The 21,790-nt window shown below is 43.7% G+C and overlaps 1 protein-coding gene across 4 annotated transcripts in view; it reads right to left on the bottom strand.

Annotated features, from left to right (window-relative positions):
• Nucleotides 1-21,790, bottom strand: part of LOC109046927 (gamma-aminobutyric acid receptor subunit gamma-2-like) — a 64,827-nt gene that overhangs the window by 27,110 nt on the left and 15,927 nt on the right. For all 4 annotated transcript variants that reach the window (XM_042747926.1, XM_042747927.1, XM_042747928.1 and 1 more), the window contains exons 4-5: nucleotides 20,250-20,470; nucleotides 9,460-9,542 (exon numbers count right to left, since the gene is read on the bottom strand). In XM_042747926.1, the coding sequence (XP_042603860.1) occupies nucleotides 9,460-9,542; nucleotides 20,250-20,470 (304 nt within the window). The remainder of the gene's footprint in view (nucleotides 1-9,459; nucleotides 9,543-20,249; nucleotides 20,471-21,790) is intronic.

Genomic DNA, 21,790 nt, shown 5'->3' with positions numbered 1-21,790 from the left:
TGGAGAAAGGAGCTTTTCCTTAACAAGGAAATGAATTTCATGTCATGTGGGCATCAGGATGGACAGCATGTGTCTAGTCTAAGGGGGCTTTCAAATTAGGTACATTTGCTGCAGTCCAAACCAGAGTGTGATTGTTCTGGCCCACTCCACAGCAATAGACAACACATTGCAGGTCAATATTAGGGTTGTCAGGATTCCTCGATTCCAATTGAGTACTCAATTAAAAAAAAAAAACCTTGATTGCATTTTGCTCATGTCGATTAACCGGCAAACTACTGGAAGTGGTGCATTCCACGCACGAGAATCCATGAAACACATTATTAGACCATTTTCCTGACTGCATGATATATTAAACCCATTTAAAAATCATAATAAAGCATTATGCCATGGTAAATTCAAAACGCTATGATGCAGTTAAATAAATATATGCAGTGCAGGTTTAATATGTGACCTTATTATGTGTAATAAGGTGGCACATTTTTGAAACTGAGATTTCTACCTCATCTGAAAGCTGAATAAATAATATTTCCATTGATGTATGGTTTGTTAGGAGGACAATATTTGGTCGAGATACAACTATTTGAAAATCTGGAATCTGATGGTGCAAAAAAAAAAAAAAAAAAAATCTGATTATTGAGAAAATCGCCTTTAAATTTGTCCAAAGAAAGTTCTTAGCAATACATATTACAAATAAAAAATTAAGTTTTGATATATTTACGGTAGGAAATTTACAAAATATCTTCATGGAACATGATCTTTACTTAATGTCCTAATGATTTTTGGCATAAAAGAAAAATCATTACATTTGACTCATGCAACGAGAATACATTAATATCTCTCAATATGCTAACTGTTCATCACAATTTCAAAATAATATTAATATTTACACAATATAGCGCTGTCAAACGATTAATGACAATTAATTCCATACAAAATTAAAGATATATATGAAGTACATTTATTATGTTTATAAAAATACACATACAATATATATTTTGAAAATATCTACATGTGTTTACATGTCTATATTTATATTCATATAAATTATATTACAAATACATATATTTAATATATAAACATATTTTTTTTTTTAAATATATACATGCATGTGTGTGTATTTATATATACAATACATAAAAATATACACAGCACATATCCATATATAATCTGCTGTGCGTCGGGTGGTTCTTTGCCTCCACGTTGTGCATTCAAATCGTTTAATGCACAGCTAGCTGTTGATTATCCCGCTTATGCCATGGTCATTTGCCAGCATTAAATAATACAGATGTTAATAATATTTGCGCTGCAATATTTGACCGGAACAATAAAAATGACGGATATTTTCGTCAGTTACAACTTATTAGATGTAGCCTTCTACTCACTTTAAATACGATAGATCAGACAAATATATTAAGCAGTGCAGTAAGATTACATTTATTTGAATGAATTATAGCATTTATTTGAATTAACTGTTGAGTGAGAAAGAGATGCGTGTGTGAAGTAGCCTACCTGCGCCATGGTGCTACTTTCGCTGATGAGAAATATAATGTAGCAATTTAAGCTTAGATATTTTATACAGGAGCAGGGCAGTGTTTACAACAGCTTATGTGCTCCTGAATGTAATTCAGACACAGTTGGGTGGCAAAATTGAATTTATTTGAATGAATTATAATAAGTAGCTACAATAGTTCTTCAAATACATAAGCTCTCCCCATTCAAAATAAAGACAAATAAATAAAGCAGTGTTACATTAAGTTTAATGAAATGCATTTAATTAGATAAAAACGAGAAAAAATAAAAAAATAAAAAGCCTAGCTGAAAGTTTTGGCTGAAAGTTTTTTTTTTTTTTTTTTTTTTTTTTGTTTACATAATGGATGTTGAACTCCACATTTCCATTGATTGTAAATTAGACATGGAAAAGGGTAGGGTTATTTTAGGTTTAGGCGTGGAGGAGGATGGATCTTTGCTTGTTGAGGCTCGAGATGTAAGAATATTATTCCATAAATAAAATCTTTTTTAGCATATTGCCGAGGTAGTTGATTCCCATCGGCTCCTTGGTGAACCACATTGCAGTGTCCTCGAGTTTGCACAAAGGGATGCACCTGGGATGCAGATAAAAGGCTCCAGCATTGACAGGACACTTTGACAGGTATTTTTTTTTTATTTTTTCCGGGGGAAAGTTTTTGTCAAGGGGGCTCTAAAATATATATTCTTGTATTTTCTCTGTGTGATGTGGTGTGGTATTTTTGTTTTTTTTTTTTTGTGTTTTATGTGCCAAGGTTAGGTATTCCAAGCCATTCTCGTCTTGTCGGAGAACGAAAGACTCTTTAGATAGTTTGTGGTTTCCTTCGCTCCCCCTCCATGTGAAACACAGCTGTATGTCAAACCAAACTTTCCGTACAAGCCCGATGGGTGTAAATGGGGAGAGAGCAGGTGAATTTTTAATTTTTCTCCAGGTTGGAGTGATGAACGCTGGTGTCTTTTCCATTTTTCCTGTAGCGCTTTATAACTGATTTAAAGATGGCATTGTTTGATTTAAAGTTTTTATCATTTATGATCTTGTGTTTCGTGATGTAACAGTTAATATCTGCTCTGATACACTTCAGGCTTGCAACACTGTATTCACAGCCGGTAGTAGTCTGAACAGAGGCATAAAATTCTCGCAATGTTTCATTAAGTTCAAAAGCCGAGTAAGTCTCAACAGCATCATTTTTTTTCTTCTGATACAAAAAGTCTTTGAATGTGGTAATTGCCCATTTAGTAGTCTTTTTTGTATTAACCTCATCCTTGTCGTCTTCAATCTGCTTCAGCTCTGCTGCTGTTATTTCCTTGTACTGTTTTCAGTTCATCTTGTGCCTCTGCCCATTTATCAAAATTGCCATAATGAACATATAAGCTAAATGACACGTGAAAATCATCCATTTAGCCCAGCTAAGTAAATTGGATATGTTTACTGAAACTGTCTCACTCTGTATTACTATTCAACTGTAACTGCATGTTACTATGGTTACCAATGTTTATAGGAAGCGCATTAATATAGAATGTGATTAAACTGACCTGGAACTACCTGTGCAGTTAAATTAATTTAATCAACACCTGCCAGCCAATCAGAATCGAGTATTCAGACAGACCATGGCATAAGTAAACAAAAACATCTCGGGTTACGCATGTAACTGTGGTTCCGAGAGAGATCGAGACGCTGTGCCCCCTAGAATGGGAAATGCCGCCAGCATGACCAATGTCTGTAGCATGTGTGAAACAATGCCAATCCTATTGGTGCACATGGCCCATAACTTCATAGGTGGGGTGCCTGGAAATATAAAAGGGCACCTGCTGAATATGTCACCAACTTAGCTGTCTGGAGGAGACGTAAACAGGCAGACCGAAGCAATGGCAACGGGGCACAGCATTTCATTCCTTTTTGGGGAACCATGATTACATGCGTAACCCGAGATGTTCGCCTTTTAGGGAACTCCATGCTGCCTCCCCCCCAGGGGGCACATTGGGGAATGAAATCCAACTATGCCATGCCGAGGCATGTGCCTGTCCACCTGGTGGGAGAGCACCAAAAATGCAAAAGGCATACGCAAAACCTTTCCTCAGAAAGGGGCCAGGCCACTGTCACCACGGGCTGTTCAAATAATCTGGTAGAAATGGGGAGAACCAATTAGATCAAGGGGAACACCCCAACCAAGTTAAGACCACAGCTATCCTCAGATAGCTATGCTAAGAAACTGGGGAGGCCAAAGTCCAGGAAAGGCGATAATTGTGATTGTGTCCCCCTTGGTTGCTCTCATGGAGGATCAGGTTAAGGAGGCAGCAAAACTTGGTCTGTGTGCTGCACAGCTTGGTGTGCACAATGATCGAGAAATCATGAAGGGGAATTTCAGCCTTATTTTTGGTAGCCCCGAATCTTGGATTCTCAATCCAAAATGGAGAGCTATGTTGGCATCAACCCTATACCAAGACAACCTCGTCGCCATTGTCATTGACGAGACACACGTCACATACAAATGGTGAGATTGCATACACAGGTTTGGTTATTAACTGATCACTGTCACCACGGGCTGTTCAAATAATCTGGTAGAAATGGGGAGAACCAATTAGATCAAGGGGAACACCCCACCCAAGTTAAGACCACAGCTATCCTCAGATAGCTATGCTATGTAAACAATACTAGCCTAGATACACAAGACCACTGAAGAGGCTAAACTTAAATTAAATTAAAATTGTTTAATGCACAACTAGCCAAGCATTAGCCTGACTACGTCAGACTTCGTACCTCCGCTCAATTACAGTTTGCTTCTGTACTCAGTCTGAGGTAGCAAACCAGCTCCCAGATTTTCTCCGGCTCTGCACCAGCCGTCCAATCAACGAATAGAGGGCGGGCTGAGAGCCGTAACGTAGATGCTAAGCGAATTTAAGATTGTATTTTAGGTTAGGAAATTCGAAAACGACAGTGGACATGGAGACACGGGATGCTATTCGCTCTGTTGTGGTGAAAATTCCCGGCCTTTGCCAACTGAATCCCAAACAAGAAGAGTGTTTGTTTCTCATTTTGAATCGAGGTGATGTTGTGGCCCTACTCCTGACAGGTTTTGGGAAAAGTTTTATTTATCAACTGTTACTGATCGTCAGTGAGAAACTGGGGAGGCCAAAGTCCAGGAAAACAATAATTGTTATTGTGTCCCCGTTGGTGGCTCTCATGGAGGATCAGGTTAAGGAGGCAGCAAAACTTGGTCTGTGTGCTGCACAGCTTGGCATGCACAATGATCGAGAAATCATGGAGGGGAATTTCAGCCTTATTTTTGGTAGCCCCGAATCCTGGATTCTCAATCCAAAATGGAGAGCTATGTTGGCATCAACCCTATACCAAGACAACCTTGTCGCCATTGTCGTTGACGAGGCACACTTCACATACAAATAGTGAGTTTGCATACACGGGTTTGGTTATTAACTTCAACAAGTTCATTTATAACACACGTCATATCCAAACGTTATGTGATTGGCTTACGGGTACAACAATGATTTTAAACTTCAGACAAGCACCCCCTCCCCCCCACGAGAAAGTAAACGCTTGTCAATTATGCTCTTCCAGGCTCTATCTACTGTACGAAGCAAAGCGAAGTAGCAGAGTTTGGTATTACCAGGCTAGCCAAGCATTATCCCATTTATACCTTATACTTATACCGTCATTTGCCAGCATTGATAAGTTAAAGCTGTTAATGATGTTAGTAGCGCAATATTTGACCAGAAGGGTAAAAATTATGGTTATTTTGGTTAGTTATGGCTCATTAGCTCTAGCATTCTGCCTGCTTCTGCATATGCTTTTTATTTTTTTTCTATGTGGCCACATAAGAAGTGCACAGCCACACATGCATGTAGCTTAGAGGAAACATTACTGACCATCACCCAGTGGGGTAGTAAATGCATCAAGCATAGCCTGTTTCCCTTACTTTCTCTCCCTGCCATCACACTGACCTTCATGATGTTGCAGGGTGATTGTGAAGCAAAGACCAATGCCCCATTATAAAAGTGGAAACTGCCAGGCAGTACTAAATACCAGTGAGTGCAGCAGGGGTATTGGGTAATAGCCGCAAGGAGGGCGTGCACAGGGAAGCAGTATACTGACCCCAAGTGACCACCATGATTCAGGGGTCAAAACCTCACTTCAGGCATCTGCTAATTTGGTGGATGAACTGGCCTGTGTTTTCGCAATTATCAGGGAACATGTGTGTGAATGCTTCTCAGGGGACAGAAGACAGAGGCATGAGGGTGCAGCTCGGGCTGGGAAGGGTGAGATAAAAAAAGGGGATAAAATGTAAAAAAAATAAAATAAAAAAAAGGTCCAAGTAATAGATGGACAACCCCTGGTTTTGCAAATATTAATAACCTCACGTGACCCGAAGAATGAATACAAAAGACAACATGACCTAGTTGTTATCACCACAGAGCCTTTAGAAGTGTCATTCATGGCAGCTCTCCATAATCCTATGACAGGATTTTACTGACCAGGCATTTGCAGTAAAGATCACAGATGGTGGCAACTTCCCGTGAACACAAAAAAGCCCCATTACCTCAAAAGCACCATTGTGTCCTTTCCCCTTGATTGAGGTCCCATTCAAGTGAATTTGTATGGACTTTATCAAGCCATTAGACGACTCAGCACAGGGGCATCACTCTGCTAGACTATGCAAGCTGATGCCCAGAAGCAGTAGTGATCTGTACCATTGCAGCAAAAAATGTAGTGAAGGCTAGGTTTGTGAATATATCTATACAGTATCTATTTATATATACACACAGTGTACATGCCACATCCTCATTTATTTTGCTTTTGTGTATACTAAATATTTTAGATTAACAAATGAAATACAACATAACATGATTAAATACATTTTTTAAAGCAATTTGATCACCCATGTGAAAAAGTAATTGCCCCCTGAAACTTAAAATCTGGTTGTGCCACCTTTAGTTTGTTTGCATTTGCATTTAATCATTTAGCAGATGCTTTTATCCAAAGCCACTTACAAATGAGAACAATAGAAGCAATCAGACCAACAAGAGAACAACAACAGTATACAGGTGCCATGACAAGTCTCAGTTAGTCTAGTACAGAACACGTAGCCCGGGTTTTTTATGCTAGACAAGAAAATAAAAGGTAAGTGCTAGTATTAGTTGGTTAAGTGCTGGTGAAAAGTTGAGTCTTTAAATGTTTTTTGAAAATGAGTAAAGACTCAGCTGTTCGAATGGGATGGCACCACAAGGCGTCGTTTACTTGCAGAGCGCAAACTTTTGGAGGGCACAATAATTTCTTTAGCAGCAATAATTGCAACGAAATGGGTCAAAATGCTTCTGTTTTTCACAGTGCTTTTCGGCCCAATCTTTCTGCAGAACTGCTTTAGTTCAGCACATTGGGTGGTATTTGAGCATGAACTGCCAATGTAAGGTCTTGCCACCACATCTCAATTACTTTGGCTCATTGTCTTGCTGCATAAGCCAGATCCACTAAAGCCTCAACTGACAGAATGAATCAGTAGTCTTCCATGTTGTCTCTGGGTCTTTTGTGACTTCTGGATGAGTCCCCACTATGCTCTTGGACAACATTTTGGAAGTTCGGACACTTCTGGAATGATTTCTACAGCTAGTTTTTCTATTTGGAGATAATGGCTCTCACTGTGCTTCTCTGGAGTCCAAGAGCCTTTGAAACAGCTTTGTAACCCTTCTCAGACTGATGTAGTTCAATCACCTTCTTCCTCATCATTTCTGGAATTAGTTGTAACTGGCATAGTAAAAAAAATAAAAAATAAATAAATAAAAAAATGTCCCCACAAGGACAAGGTATAAAAATTTGCTATTTTTATAATTCATATACACCTAGTATGCCCTGAGGGTAGGTAAATCATAGGCTAATTTTAATTTTTGGGGGAACAAACCCTTTAAAGGCAATAAAAATGAATGTAGCACTGAATTGTAGCACATATATATATTTGGCCTGTCAAAATTAGCATGTTTATGCAGGCAATACATTTTTTCAGTGTTAAAACGTGTTAAAAATATTTAACGCAGTTAACGCAGGGGCAGGGCTAGGTTTGGCCACCCCACTCACAACTGCTGCCTCTGTCTGCTTTTTCTTGACAAGAAGTGCATTTATTTAGTCGTAGAACATCTTTACGAGCACATCAAACCGGAGATGTTTCAGACGTGTGCTCCAACGAGAGCGAAGACATTACTGTGCTTGCAGCGCGTGTTCTTCAATTGCACGCACAAAAGCTACAGCGCGTGCTCTAGCTTTTATCATTTCATATCAAAGCGCAAAATAAACTATACGTGAAAGCAATGCTGTGGTTAGTTAAGTCATGAAGTTACCAAAAAGGCGATTAAAGCTGCCTTAAAACTGTGCATGCATGTAATATATTATATATGAGTCACATTTAAGAACATGTATCTGAAATGGTTTTCAAAACTGTCCTGGAGCAGCCCAGCGCTGTCTCCCTCATCTAACACACCCGATTCACCTTTCAGTTCATTAGTAGAGACTTTCAGACCTGAAGTGGGTCAGAAAAGACAAAGAGAGTTGAGAGAAAATGCGATGTGTGTCAGATCCGTGTCACATTCAGCAGCGGCAGCTCTTAAAGTAATAGCAGCAAAATAATCTAGAAGATTGAAAAGAAGATGAAAGCAATAACTTTAATTGCATTAAGGATTCATCTATATTTCATTTAGAATTTAGTGTTTGATCACTTTATTCAATTTCTGTATATTTCTGCTGAAGGGCACAGGTAGGTAAATATGACATTTATTGTAATGGGTTTATGTGAAGATTGTTTTAAGTTCATTTAAATTAGAAATTATTTTTTAAAGTCTAATAAATGTTAAAATTGATAGCTCTCATTTATACTGTCACGTTCAATGGCTATTGTCAATGGTTAAATATTAGGGGGAAAAACAATTTTATAGAGACGTCAGTAGTACTGGTATCAGTGACACTGGCCTTCAGTAATAAAAAAAAGATGCCATTAAACAAATATTAAAAATATACTGTCTTTATGTTGTGTGTACATTAATTTGAAGATTGGCTGTGAAATTATTGCAATATAAAAGTATATTTCAAAACTTAAATGTTAGGTGGGATTAATCGCGATTACTTGCTAATAATTGCAGAAAAAATGAATTTTTTTAAATAGATTGACAGCACTTATATATATATATATATACATACACACACACACACACATATATACATTATATGATTTATTTATTATATGTTTTATTTATTTTATTATTATTTTTTATTTTTATTTTTTCAGAAATAGCCTGTTTAGTGCCCTAACTGTGTATTCCTTTATTAAACAGCTGCAGAACTTCAAGACATCAAAGGATTGATACCTTAAGTTCTTTTCCACAAACTCACTGTCAGTCCATGTGGGTTGAGAAAGAAGTGTGGTTTTCAAAGCACGAGGAGACACAAGCTCACTAGCTTCTTCCCACTGATAATCTACAAGAACAATTTGAAACTCTCATAAAATAACACAAAACCACTCTGTTTTTTCATTTCTTTTGAAACTACAGATGATGCTATCCCATTAGACTGTCCACGGTACATCTGCTGCTTCATTATTACCATCATAAACCATTTCCCCACATCGTCTCCAAAGTCAAAAGACAGGAAGAATTCCATGGCAGTGGTTTCTTCCTGGCACAGCTTGCTCATGTGAGCATGTGAAGACACGTCTCTCCACATTAGGCCAAATTTTCACTCTCCTCATTATCTGTCCTTCGTATTTCAGGATGAAAATAGAAGTGCAATGTCTGTATTAGCATCCTAAAAATGGTTTCTATGCTCTCAGCTGCATCTGAGTGTGGAGGCAGACATGAGGTGTAGAAAACTGTAGAGAAAAAGCAATAAAGAATGGAAGAGATGTGGATGGATTTGCATGTAGGGCGTATGGCCAGACTTACAGCTTGAGAACTCCAGGGGACATGAATGTTCATCCATCGGAAAGTTATTCAGTTTAAGCTGGCACTCTGCATCAATGGTCAACCTACAGACAGAAATTTCCTTAATTACAGTTCTTTTTATAAGCCCTTTCATTAGCTCACCCCTCATTTATATGGATGGCGCTAGAATACGCTGATGCACATACAGCAGCACAATAATGAAACGACTGACAAATCAAATGCTATCAGCTGCAGACATGCATCATAATTGTTATAACTGGATGAATTCTTCCTGAAAGCAATTAATCAGACTAGAGTTGCATAGTGAATCAATTAAACAAGTAAGAAAGAACATCAAACCGTGATCAGCTGTGAAGTGTTTTATCAATGGTACCCAACAAAAGCTACCCAGATAGCAAGGCAATGTTCAGTTCTCATCCAAACCATAATTTTGTTTAAGAATGACATTATCATGTTTAAAGCATGTTGGATCAGCATTGAAAATCTGATGAAAAGGCACACATGGGAGAAGACAGTGACTTCTGTAAAGCTACTATCCTATTTTAAATTATAGCATTGTGTTTTATGTAAAATGTATAATGTAAATTAAAAATTACAATACTATTTTTGACCATTTATGAACGTCAAGAGAGCAGTGCAAGGACATCTTTTGATGTTGTTTAAAAAATAAGAAAACAGAAGGTGGTCAGAATCAGTATTTCATGACATTCCTTTGACGAAACATTAGAAAGAGCAGCTGACATCAAGTACATTCAACGAGGGATCCTCGTTAAGGTTGCATTTGGTTACTGAAAACAAATGCAGTCACCAATGTTACGTAAATGTGTTTATGTCACACCCAGGGGCTGGCTATGCTTTGACTAAGCCACACCCCTTCTCAACTTCCACCTCGAGGAGGTCCCAAAAGCCAACCCAATGGCCAAACAACACGAGAACAAGTAAGTGATAAAACAATCTTTATTTAAATATTTAAAAATAACTTGGGGAATAGGGAAAGGGCAATTAAAACTAAACTCTGACTCGGCCCTCCAGATGGGCTATGGCCGGGAAGAGGTCAGGGAGAAAGGGGGCCACGGGGATCCGGGGCGTGGGACTCGGGCCCCGGCCTGAGTCTTAGGTATCCGTAGCGCCCTCCTTCTTCCTCCTCTTCGCTGAATACAGCTCACGGTAAGTACTGGTTCACACAGTTTCGTTCTCGGGGTGCTCACTCACTCTTTCTCTTCCTCCACAGGCAACGGCTGGGACACAAAGGCACAGTTAATTCGGCTTGGTTTTGCTCTCACCTCTTCGCTGATTGCAGCTCACAGGTAAGTACTGGTTCACACAGTTCGTTCTCTGGGTGCTCACTCTCTTTCTCTTTCTCCACAGGCAACGGCTGGGACACACAGGCACAGTTAGTTCAGCTTGGTTTTGCTCTCACCTCTTCGCTGATTACAGCTCACAGTAAGTACTGGTTCACACAGTTCGTTCCTTGGGTGCTCACTCGCTTTCTCTTTCTCCACAGGCAGCGGCGTAAGTACAGGTTTCCTCGGTCTCTCCTCGTGTTACCCACTCTCTCTCCTTTTCTCTCCACAGGTATCAACTTGGGCACAATAGCACAGTTAGTTTGCTTTGAATGGCTCTCACCTCTGGGCTGGACACAGCGTACTGTAAGTACAGGGTTCGCTCTATTCCTCCTCGTGTTATTCACTCTCTCTCCTTTTCTCTCCACAGGGCATCAACTTGGGCACACTAGCACAGTTAGTTTGCTTTGAATGGCTCTCACCTCTGGGCTGAACGCAGCGTACTGTAAGTACAGGTTTCCTCTGTTTCTCCTTGTGTTACTCACTCTCTCTTTCCTTTTCTCTCCACAGGTATCAACTTGGGCACAATAGCACAGTTAGTTTGCTTTGAATGGCTCTCACCTCTGGGCTGGACACAGCGTACTGTAAGTACAGGGTTCGCTCTATTCCTCCTCGTGTTATTCACTCTCTCTCCTTTTCTCTCCACAGGTATCAACTTGGGCACAATAGCACAGTTAGTTTGCTTTGAATGGCTCTCACCTCTGGGCTGAACACAGCGTACTGTAAGTACAGGTTTCCTCTGTTTCTCCTTGTGTTACTCACTCTCTCTTTCCTTTTCTCTCCACAGGTATCAACTTGGACGCAAAGCACAGTTACTCTGCTTTGGATGGCTTTCACCTCTGGGCTGGACACAGCGTACTATGCTATCTCCGGAGATCTGAAGCACGCTCACAACATATACTGTACTGAACTAGGCTAGGACCAGCAGTCTCCTTGTCCTCCCGCGACGAAGTGCGTGAAGGCGGGGGTTTATCTGACAGGGACACACGGCAATACACAGCAGCCCACAGCAATATACAGCACCACGTCAAAATTATAGGTTTTCACAGCATGAAGACTCACCCACCACACTCAGTGTACGAAAAGGACACCCGTCTTCCTTCACTTCGCTTGGTTCGGATCTGGCGATGGAATATGCGGCCTAGCTAGTGATGTCGTCGTTGTGACTACTTCAATAAGTATTCCTTCGGCTCTCCCACCACGCTATATTAGGGGTAGGGCCGCCCTCCTCCTCCTGGAGAGATCTACACAACGCCAGGTCAATATACAGGGCACTTTCGACTGGCTCTTAGTACTTACATCAATGCCGCTTCCAATCCCCTTTTTCACGTCGTCTCAGTTCACCGTATAATCCGTTCACTTCTCAACCTTTAAGGTTCGCGATGTCTTCACAATCATACAATTCCAGCCTGAGGGAGAGAGAGAGTTAGACAGCCGCCAGCAGCGCACCAAGACGGGCACAACACAGTGCTTCACACACACCAGAAAGAGCGCCCAGACTGTGAAATAACTTGGCCTTAAGTACTGCCTTGTCCAGCGTATCCTCCAATCACCAACCGCTGTCCCTAACTAGGCACAGGTGCATCGAATTCCCTGATTTTCCTTCTTACGGCGCTACCGGAAATTCCGGTGTTCTGTTTTTCCGGTCCGGGCGGAAACACTTCCGGGCGGAACCAAACTTCCCGAATTTTGGTTCCGCCCCTAAAGATCGTCACCTTGTGACATCCTCCCCCGCCAATCCGTTCTAGTCCCTAGAACGTCCTCGGGCTGTCCACTCCCCATAGCGGGCAGGGGGTCGGCCTCGGTTCTCTCGCTGGGATCGTCCCACTGGTGAATCGGGCTCAGCTTGTTCAGGGGCTGCTTGTGGTTCTCTCGGGGGGCGATCGGGGGTGGTGCCACCACGGGTCTCCCTGGTACCACAGCCCAACCTTCAATCCAGGGGGCCGCTGGTACAGGTTCCGTGGGGACTTCTTCCACGGCTTCTTCTACGGGGTAGTTAGGGCATGGGCGAATCATGTTCCGGTGCACCACACGGTCGGGGCCTGACTTCCCTTCTGGCCGGATGGTATAGACCGGCTGTCCCGGCCTCTGCTGCCGGCAGACTACATAAGGGGTGGCCTCCCAACGGTCACTCAGTTTCCCCTTCCCCTGCCGCCGATTATCTCTCACCAACACCCTCTCTCCTGGCAGTAGAGGGGCTTCTCTAGCAGTCCGATCATACAACCGCTTACTTTTCTCTCCTGCCGTCTGTATCCTTTTCGACACCTGCTCGTAGGCGAAATGCAAGCGCTGGTGATGGCGCCCCACCCACTCCGTTACACTTGCTTCCTCTTGGTCGGCTGTCACTCCTAGGACCAGGTCAGTAGGCATTCGTATGTGTCTGCCAAACATCAGGTAAGTGGGGGCGTAACCCGTAGTACTATGTATACTGTTGTTATAGGCCTGTAGGAGGTTTGGCAAGGCACTCACCCAATCGTCCTGCCGTTGTTGGTCCAAGGTCCCCAGCAGCCCCAATAGGGTCTGATTGAATCTCTCACAGCCGCCGTTCCCCTGAGGATGATACGGAGTGGTGTGAGTTTTCGTGCAACCGTACAACTGGCATAGTTCTCTAATTACCCTGGACTCAAAGTTGGCTCCTTGATCGGAGTGCAGAAACTCCGGGCATCATGAACGTCTGGAAGACGGCCCGCCATAAAACTGTAGCGGTGGTGGTTGCAGTCTGGTCGAGGGTGGGGATAGCCCAAGCGTACTTTGTAAACAAATCCGTTATTACCAAGATGTTCTGGTAGCGATCTCGTGGTCGACCCAGTGTCAAGAAGTCCATAGCCATGATATGAAGGGGGGCCTTCGCATGGATGGGTACCATTGGCGCTCGGACCTCCCGTCTGGACTTAAACAATATGCATCTCGGGCAAGCTTGAATTAGGGCGTGCACCGATGCCTCTAGCCCGTATGCCAAAAGAAGAATCTCCTAAGCAGGGACACGGTCCTCTCCTGTCCCTGGTGCCCCAACTGGTTGTGGTAAGCCGAAACTAACGCCGTTACCTCATCTGCGGGGTACCACGATCTGGCGTACTTCTTCGCCCAACTTCGTGTCACTGACCCTTCTGCACAGAACGCCATCTCTCAGCTCCAGCCTGTCCCATTGCCCCAGCAGCCTCCTCCCAGTATCCGTCTGGGCTAACCTCTCCGCTGGCGTCAGCCGTCGGCCCTGTTCCAGCCATTCTCTTACCAGCCGCACAGGCCAATACCTTTCCAGGATCTACGGACACTCCAGCCGCACTGACCACGTGGCCCAGAAAGTTGACTTCTCTCCGTAGTAAGTGACACTTATTGGGCTGTAGTTTCAATCCGTACTTCTCCATGGCCCGAAAGACTTCCTCGAGGTGCCTCAGGTGTGAATCAAAATCTGGGGAGTAGACAATCACATCATCCAGGTAAACTAATACTGAGTCCATTAACTGACCTCCCAAGCACCGCTGCATCAGCCGCTGGAAGGTGGCCGGAGCGTTACAGAGCCCGAAAGGCATCCGGTCCCATTCAAATAGTCCAAACGGGGTTGTAAAGGCAGTCTTCTCCCGGTCTGCTTCGGCCACCTGCACCTGCCAGTAGCCACTGGCCAAATCTAAGGTAGAGTACCATGCCGACTGCGTGAGGCTGGCAAGCGAATCTTCGATCCGTGGCAAAGGGAAAGCGTCTTTCTTAGTCACGAGGTTCAGCTTACGGTAGTCCACGCAGAATCTCCAAGCCCCCGTCTTCTTTTGCACCAGCACTATGGGGGCCGCCCACGGGCTGCTGCTTTCCCTGACAACTCCTTGCTTCAGCATGCCTTGCAGGAGTGTACGTACCTCGGTATACAAAGTGGGCGGAATTGGGCGATACCTCTCCCGGCTGGGCCCTGCATCCCCGGTAGGTATATGATGTTGTACCACCTGGGTGCATCCGTAGTCTTCATCGTGGGTGGCGAACACATGCTGCCATCTCCGAAGGAGGGCCTGTAACTTCTGTGTCTGTGCTTGCTCTAAATCCTCCCCTTGTAATGACTCACCCGCCAGGTGGCTCGGCACACTCCTCTCCATACCACCCCATGGGGTGTCTACTTGTGTCAGGGCCACCTCGATGACAGTGGGGCACACCTGACGAAAACTAATATCCCTCTCTTCCCTTACTTGGTGGGGTGTAACCGTTGTCAGACGGGCTAATCGTTGGTGCCGATGTAGTTAACACCGCGTATGGGTGTACATTCCGTATCCTCACGGGGACTCTCCCCCGCCGGACCGTCGCTAGTCCTCGTGCCACTTCCACTTGTGGACAATCCACATGGGGCTCCACCAGCACCCACTCTTCTGGGCCCGCTCTTCGGGGCGGTACTCGCGCCCACACAACAGCCTCACTTTTTGCGGGGACAGACAAAGCAAAACGACACATCACTCTTCCTACCTCTTCCTGTTCTCTGCGGACTTGGCTCATTTGCACCCTTCGACAGTCAGCTACCACACACTCCCACTTGGGCCTCTCTGCAGGTGGTATCTTCGATACGGGCCTAGCCCGAAATAGCTCTTCCCAGCAATCACGCGAGGACATTCATGCCCAACAGGGCTCGATGTGCACCCAGACAATGGTCTTGCACGATAATCACACCTTTCTGGGGGACCATCACTCCGTGAACCTCTAGGTCCGTCAATCGGTAGCCAATATATGGGATGTCGAGGCCGTTTGCGCCCTTCAGAGTAAGCCAGGGGGCCTCCGCCCCTGGTGCCCCTTGTTTCCCAAACACTTCTTCGGATAAACTCTCAGCAAATAACGTCACTTGGGAGCCTGTGTCTACCAGGCATTGAATCTCCTTGCCGCACACTCTCACCTTCGCCACGGGGCTACGCCCAATCATCTGGCTCCTAGAGCCATATCCTCTTCCAGGGTCTTCTCGAGGGGTCCCGGCCACACGACCCACAGTGGCCGGCCGACCTTAAAACCCCCCTTCTGACGCCCTGCGGGGCCCACACTGGCGGCTATAGTGACCTGGTTTGCCACAGCGGTTGCAGATAGGTCGCCCTTGCTCGTCCCATTCAAAACGGGGCCGGTTAAAGTGGTTCGGGCGCCTGAACGGCTCTCGGCCTCCCTCTGAGTACACTCGGTCTCGGGGCGCCGGCCGTGGTTCCTCCCGCGCCCGTCCTTGGCGCAATTCTCCTACGAGGGCTTTAGACAGTTCAGACATCTGATCGCGGACATCTTTCAAAAGTTCAGCCTTCAGTGCTTGCTTCCAGTCAGGGCCTCCGGGTTGTGCTGGTGCTACTTCACTGACGGCCGCACACACTGGGGGACCACTCACCTCAGTCTCATCACCTTCCAGGGCCAGTGCCTCTTTCTTCAGATCTTCGAACATAAGACCCGGGTCCCTTCGAAACTGGATACGTAGGCTCTGTCTCACCGGACCCTCCTTCAACCCCAGAAGAAACTGGTCCCGCAATAGAGTCTCTCCATCTCCCAACCCGTGGTCCCGACGGGTCTGTAGTCGGGCGAATTGCTCTTGCAACCTCAGGGCGAAAGCTCTAATCGGTTGGCGGGGGCCCTGCTTACAATTGAAGAACTGGGAGCGAAGGACAGCTACGGGGGTGTGGTCACCATACTGTTCAGTGAGGAACTGGAACACGGTTTGGGCGTTGGCTCTAACGGCTTCGGGGGCGGCATGCACCTCTCGCCGCGCTTCTCCATCCAGGGAGTTTAACACAAATTGAAGCCGCTGGGCTGCACTAAGGCCCTGTAGGTCGGCCAGGTACTCTAGTTGAGCCTTCCATTCAGACAATCGTACCTCGGATTCTGTCCCCCCATATTTTTGGATCCAGGGGCTCCCCATAAAAACGGGCATGGCACGGGGTTGGGCTGAAGGCCCCGCGTTGTCGGTCATTGGACGACCTTGGTTACTCAACTCGAGGTGGAGACCCTGCCGACTACGCCAAATCTGTCACACCCAGGGGCTGGCTATGCTTTGACTAAGCCACACCCCTTCTCAACTTCCACCTCGAGGAGGTCCCCAAAGCCAACCCAATGGCCAAACAACACGAGAACAAGTAAGTGATAAAACAATCTTTATTTAAATATTTAAAAATAACTTGGGGAATAGGGAAAGGGCAATTAAAACTAAACTCTGACTCGGCCCTCCAGATGGGCTATGGCCGGGAAGAGGTCAGGGAGCAAGGGGGCCACGGGGATCCGGGGCGTGGGACTCGGGCCCCGGCCTGAGTCTTAGGTATCCGTAGCGCCCTCCTTCTTCCTCCTCTTCGCTGAATACAGCTCACGGTAAGTACTGGTTCACACAGTTCGTTCTCGGGGTGCTCACTCTCTTTCTCTTCCTCCACAGGCAACGGCTGGGACACCAAAGGCACAGTTAATTCGGCTTGGTTTTGCTCTCACCTCTTCGCTGATTGCAGCTCACAGTGAGTACTGGTTCACACAGTTCGTTCTCTGGGTGCTCACTCTCTTTCTCTTTCTCCACAGGCAACGGCTGGGACACACAGGCACAGTTAGTTCAGCTTGGTTTTGCTCTCACCTCTTCGCTGATTACAGCTCACAGTAAGTACTGGTTCACACAGTTCGTTCCTTGGGTGCTCACTCGCTTTCTCTTTCTCCACAGGCAGCGGCGTAAGTACAGGTTTCCTCGGTCTCTCCTCGTGTTACCCACTCTCTCTCCTTTTCTCTCCACAGGTATCAACTTGGGCACAATAGCACAGTTAGTTTGCTTTGAATGGCTCTCACCTCTGGGCTGGACACAGCGTACTGTAAGTACAGGGTTCGCTCTATTCCTCCTCGTGTTATTCAATCTGACTCCACTGTGTGACCCTCTCTCATCAACTTGGGCACACTAGCACAGTTAGTTTGCTTTGAATGGCTCTCACCTCTGGGCTGAACACAGCGTACTGTAAGTACAGGTTTCCTCTGTTTCTCCTTGTGTTACTCACTCTCTCTTTCCTTTTCTCTCCACAGGTATCAACTTGGGCACAATAGCACAGTTAGTTTGCTTTGAATGGCTCTCACCTCTGGGCTGGACACAGCGTACTGTAAGTACAGGGTTCGCTCTATTCCTCCTCGTGTTATTCACTCTCTCTCCTTTTCTCTCCACAGGTATCAACTTGGGCACAATAGCACAGTTAGTTTGCTTTGAATGGCTCTCACCTCTGGGCTGAACGCAGCGTACTGTAAGTACAGGTTTCCTCTGTTCCTCCTCGTGTTATTCACTCTCTCTCCTTTTCTCTCCACAGGTATCAACTTGGACGCAAAGCACAGTTACTCTGCTTTGGATGGCTTTCACCTCTGGGCTGGACACAGTGTACTGTGCTATCTCCGGAGATCTGAAGCACGCTCACAACATATACTGTACTGAACTAGGCTAGGACCAGCAGTCTCCTTGTCCTCCCGCGACGAAGTGCGTGAAGGCGGGGGTTTATCTGACAGGACACACGGCAATACACAGCAGCCCACAGCAATATACAGCACCACGTCAAAATTATAGGTTTTCACAGCATGAAGACTCACCCACCACACTCAGTGTACGAAAAGGACACCCGTCTTCCTTCACTTCGCTTGGTTCGGATCTGGCGATGGAATATGCGGCCTAGCTAGTGATGTCGTCGTTGTGACTACTTCAATAAGTATTCCTTCGGCTCTCCCACCACGCTATATTAGGGGTAGGGCCGCCCTCCTCCTCCTGGAGAGATCTACACAATGCCAGGTCAATATACAGGGCACTTTCGACTGGCTCTTAGTACTCACATCAATGCCGCTTCCAATCCCCTTTTTCACGTCGTCTCAGTTCGCCGTATAATCCGTTCACTTCTCAACCTTTAAGGTTCGCGATGTCTTCACAATCATACAATTCCAGCCTGAGGGAGAGAGAGAGTTAGACAGCCGCCAGCAGCGCACCAAGACGGGCACAACACAGTGCTTCACACACACCAGAAAGAGCGCCCAGACTGTGAAATAACTTGGCCTTAAGTACTGCCTTGTCCAGCGTATCCTCCAATCACCAACCGCTGTCCCTAACTAGGCACAGGTGCATCGAATTCCCTGATTTTCCTTCTTACGGCGCTACCGGAAATTCCGGTGTTCTGTTTTTCCCGGTCCGGGCGGAAACACTTCCGGGCGGAACCAAACTTCCCGAATTTTGGTTCCGCCCCTAAAGATCGTCACCTTGTGACATTTATTCACAGAAAAAGTCAGGTTTTAGTCCATAAAATGTTGAGGTATTTTCCTATGCTAATGGCTCAAAATCAGCACTTTTAGCTGAGAATCGGCTGCTTTTATAATGATTACACTATATAAACCCTTCACAGTGCCCTCCGAAGGCAACGATCAATGTGTGTGTGTGTGTGTGTGTGTGTGAGAGAGAGTGAGTCTGGTGAACAGACAAATAAGACTATATATATAAATTATTATGAAACTTTGGTAAATATTTTAATTATTAAACAAATTTGTAATCATTATGAAAGGTAAGCTACACAGAAGAAATATCTGACCACACCCAAACCTTGAATTATTATTGTTATTATTTTTTTTTATGCAAACCTACCAAAGGTTTAACATACTAACGATTAAATGGAGTTGCTCTCAGGTGACATTTCATCAAAAACAAACAAACAAAAATAAATAAATAAATAAACAAGGAGGCGGTAGTCTAATGTAAAGATCTTTAAGGCTTGTAACTTTGGGCACTTGCATTCATAATACTGTAGAACTGGACTCCTGAAGCATTGTAATTGTTTATGTATGTATATATATATATATATATATATATATATATATATATACACACACACACACACACACACACACACACACATACAGTATATATTTTGAAAATATTTACGTTTATACATTTATATATTAATATTCTTATTTTATATTATATATAAATATATTTAATATATCAACATTTTTCTTAAATATATGCATGCATGTGTTTGTATTTATATATACATAATAAATATACACATTGAACACATACTATGTAAACAAAAACTTTTATTTTGTATGTGATTAATCGTTTGACAGCATTAATATTTATACATATACAGTATAGTATATTAGGACTAGGGTCCTTCTGGTCCCACTTTCACTGTTTTTTTTTTTTAAAAAACAGTGATTTAGAATCGCAGTAAAATGTTGATTCAGTGACACTACTGTTGTTTTTTTTTTACATTGCAGTTGATTATTTTTGTTAATTTCAATGATCATTCAAAATCAACAAGAATCTAAAATTAACATCAGCAACTACTGAAACTGTAACACTGTTTCAACATTATCTGAGAGTGCAGAACTGATATTAAACCAACATTACTTCGTAACTAATTCAGTATAATTTGCGTTCAACCTTGACTTTGCATTGTTTTAATGCTTGCTATCTGGGTACGTCCGGTTTATGCATGACAATTCACAATTAAAAAGTGCATTTACCTTAAAGTGTAAAGTATACGGCCGTCGTTCCATATCCGAAGCATGCGATTAGGTGTGGTGATCCAGTGGGCGTCTGCCTTCTTAGAGTTGCGGAAAAACGTGTCAGGGATCCAGATTTTTCCTACCATGTTGCTGTTGAGACGCAGAACCTTCATGGTGCTGTTGAACTTCAACCGCCTGTCATACCATGTCTGGGCGAAGAAGATGTCAATCGTGTACTCCTAAGGAATCAGAAAGGGCAGACCTTTCAGACATTTGTGTGATTGACAAAGACAAAACCAGTGCTTGAATGCATAGCCCTTAGTCCCAATGAGAATAAGCACTCAGCTTTGAGAAGAGAAGGGAATTGGATCATGAAATGTGGAGGATTGGCTGTTTTAAACAAGTTTGGCACAAATGAATCAATACATAAACACTGTTTTAATGTGTTAAAACCTAATCCTGGTGCAAATAAAAACGAACACGGGAGAAAACAGACATGTCAGCAACAATTGTAGGATAACACTTGTTATCTGTTTCGTATCGTTTCAGATGCACATGTTTAGGGACTGTCACAGCCCAAATTCCTTTTCTTACAGATGCATACCATACAGAAAAAAAAGGTGACAGTAACACTTAAGTTTATTTGGAGAACAGCCCACATCTCCAATGCATTTAATGGCAACAGGCCAAGCAGCATTTCTGTCTATGTTACAGAAAATGGGGACATTAACTGAAAATAGGAATTATTGATTGCTAACACATTTCATTATATTCGATAAGTATTTGGGGTCTGTTTCAAAATGACAAACAATGTCATGTCCACAGAAATGTTAACATGTATGGCTTTTGCCACCTCTTAAACTCTCTATTGCTCATCGGTGTGACTTTTAAAGAGAATGACAGGCCTGTAGTTCTAAAAAAGTGCTGATCAGAATAAACAGTATATAGAAACAAACATTAAATATATGAACCCCCTTGTTTTCAAATCAAAAATATCACCACTTTATTAACAGGTCAATCTTAATAATAGTTTGATTTGTATCTAATGATTTGCTGTATTACAGACATAAGCCCCTTTCACACATGCAGACTTTACTGGAAAATCACCGGTAAATTGCCATAACCTCAGTTTGAAGTTGTGTTATGCAATGTCTCTGGGCCAAAAGCAGCTGCACAAATGTGAACGTTTGACACAAAAATGATAACATTAACAAAAACAAAGATCGCGTTCACCCCTCCGTGTTTACAAACACAACTCCGGGAGCTGCAGCCGTATGAGATCATTTCTGGTTAATGGTTTCGCAGAATTTACCAGTATGTTGAAACTGATGTGTGAATGGTGCTTCACCAAAAAAAAAAAGACGGAACGCCGTTGCCTGTGTCAACAGTGCAGTTTTGTATATATGTATTTTTGTTTTTGTATTAAAGTTATTCCGGTAATTTTACGGCAATTTACTGGTATTACTGTCTAAAATGGGGCTATAATTTCCATTTTGTTTCCATTGTTTCGGTATTCTCCTTCTGTGTTTATTTGCTGTTTCTGTTAGCTTCCATGGTTT

Source organism: Cyprinus carpio, chromosome B21 (assembly GCF_018340385.1).
Source record: "Cyprinus carpio isolate SPL01 chromosome B21, ASM1834038v1, whole genome shotgun sequence".
NCBI lineage: Eukaryota > Metazoa > Chordata > Actinopteri > Cypriniformes > Cyprinidae > Cyprinus > Cyprinus carpio.
The sequence above is the reverse complement of the archived record's forward strand: the minus strand, read 5'-3'. Positions and strand labels throughout refer to the sequence as shown.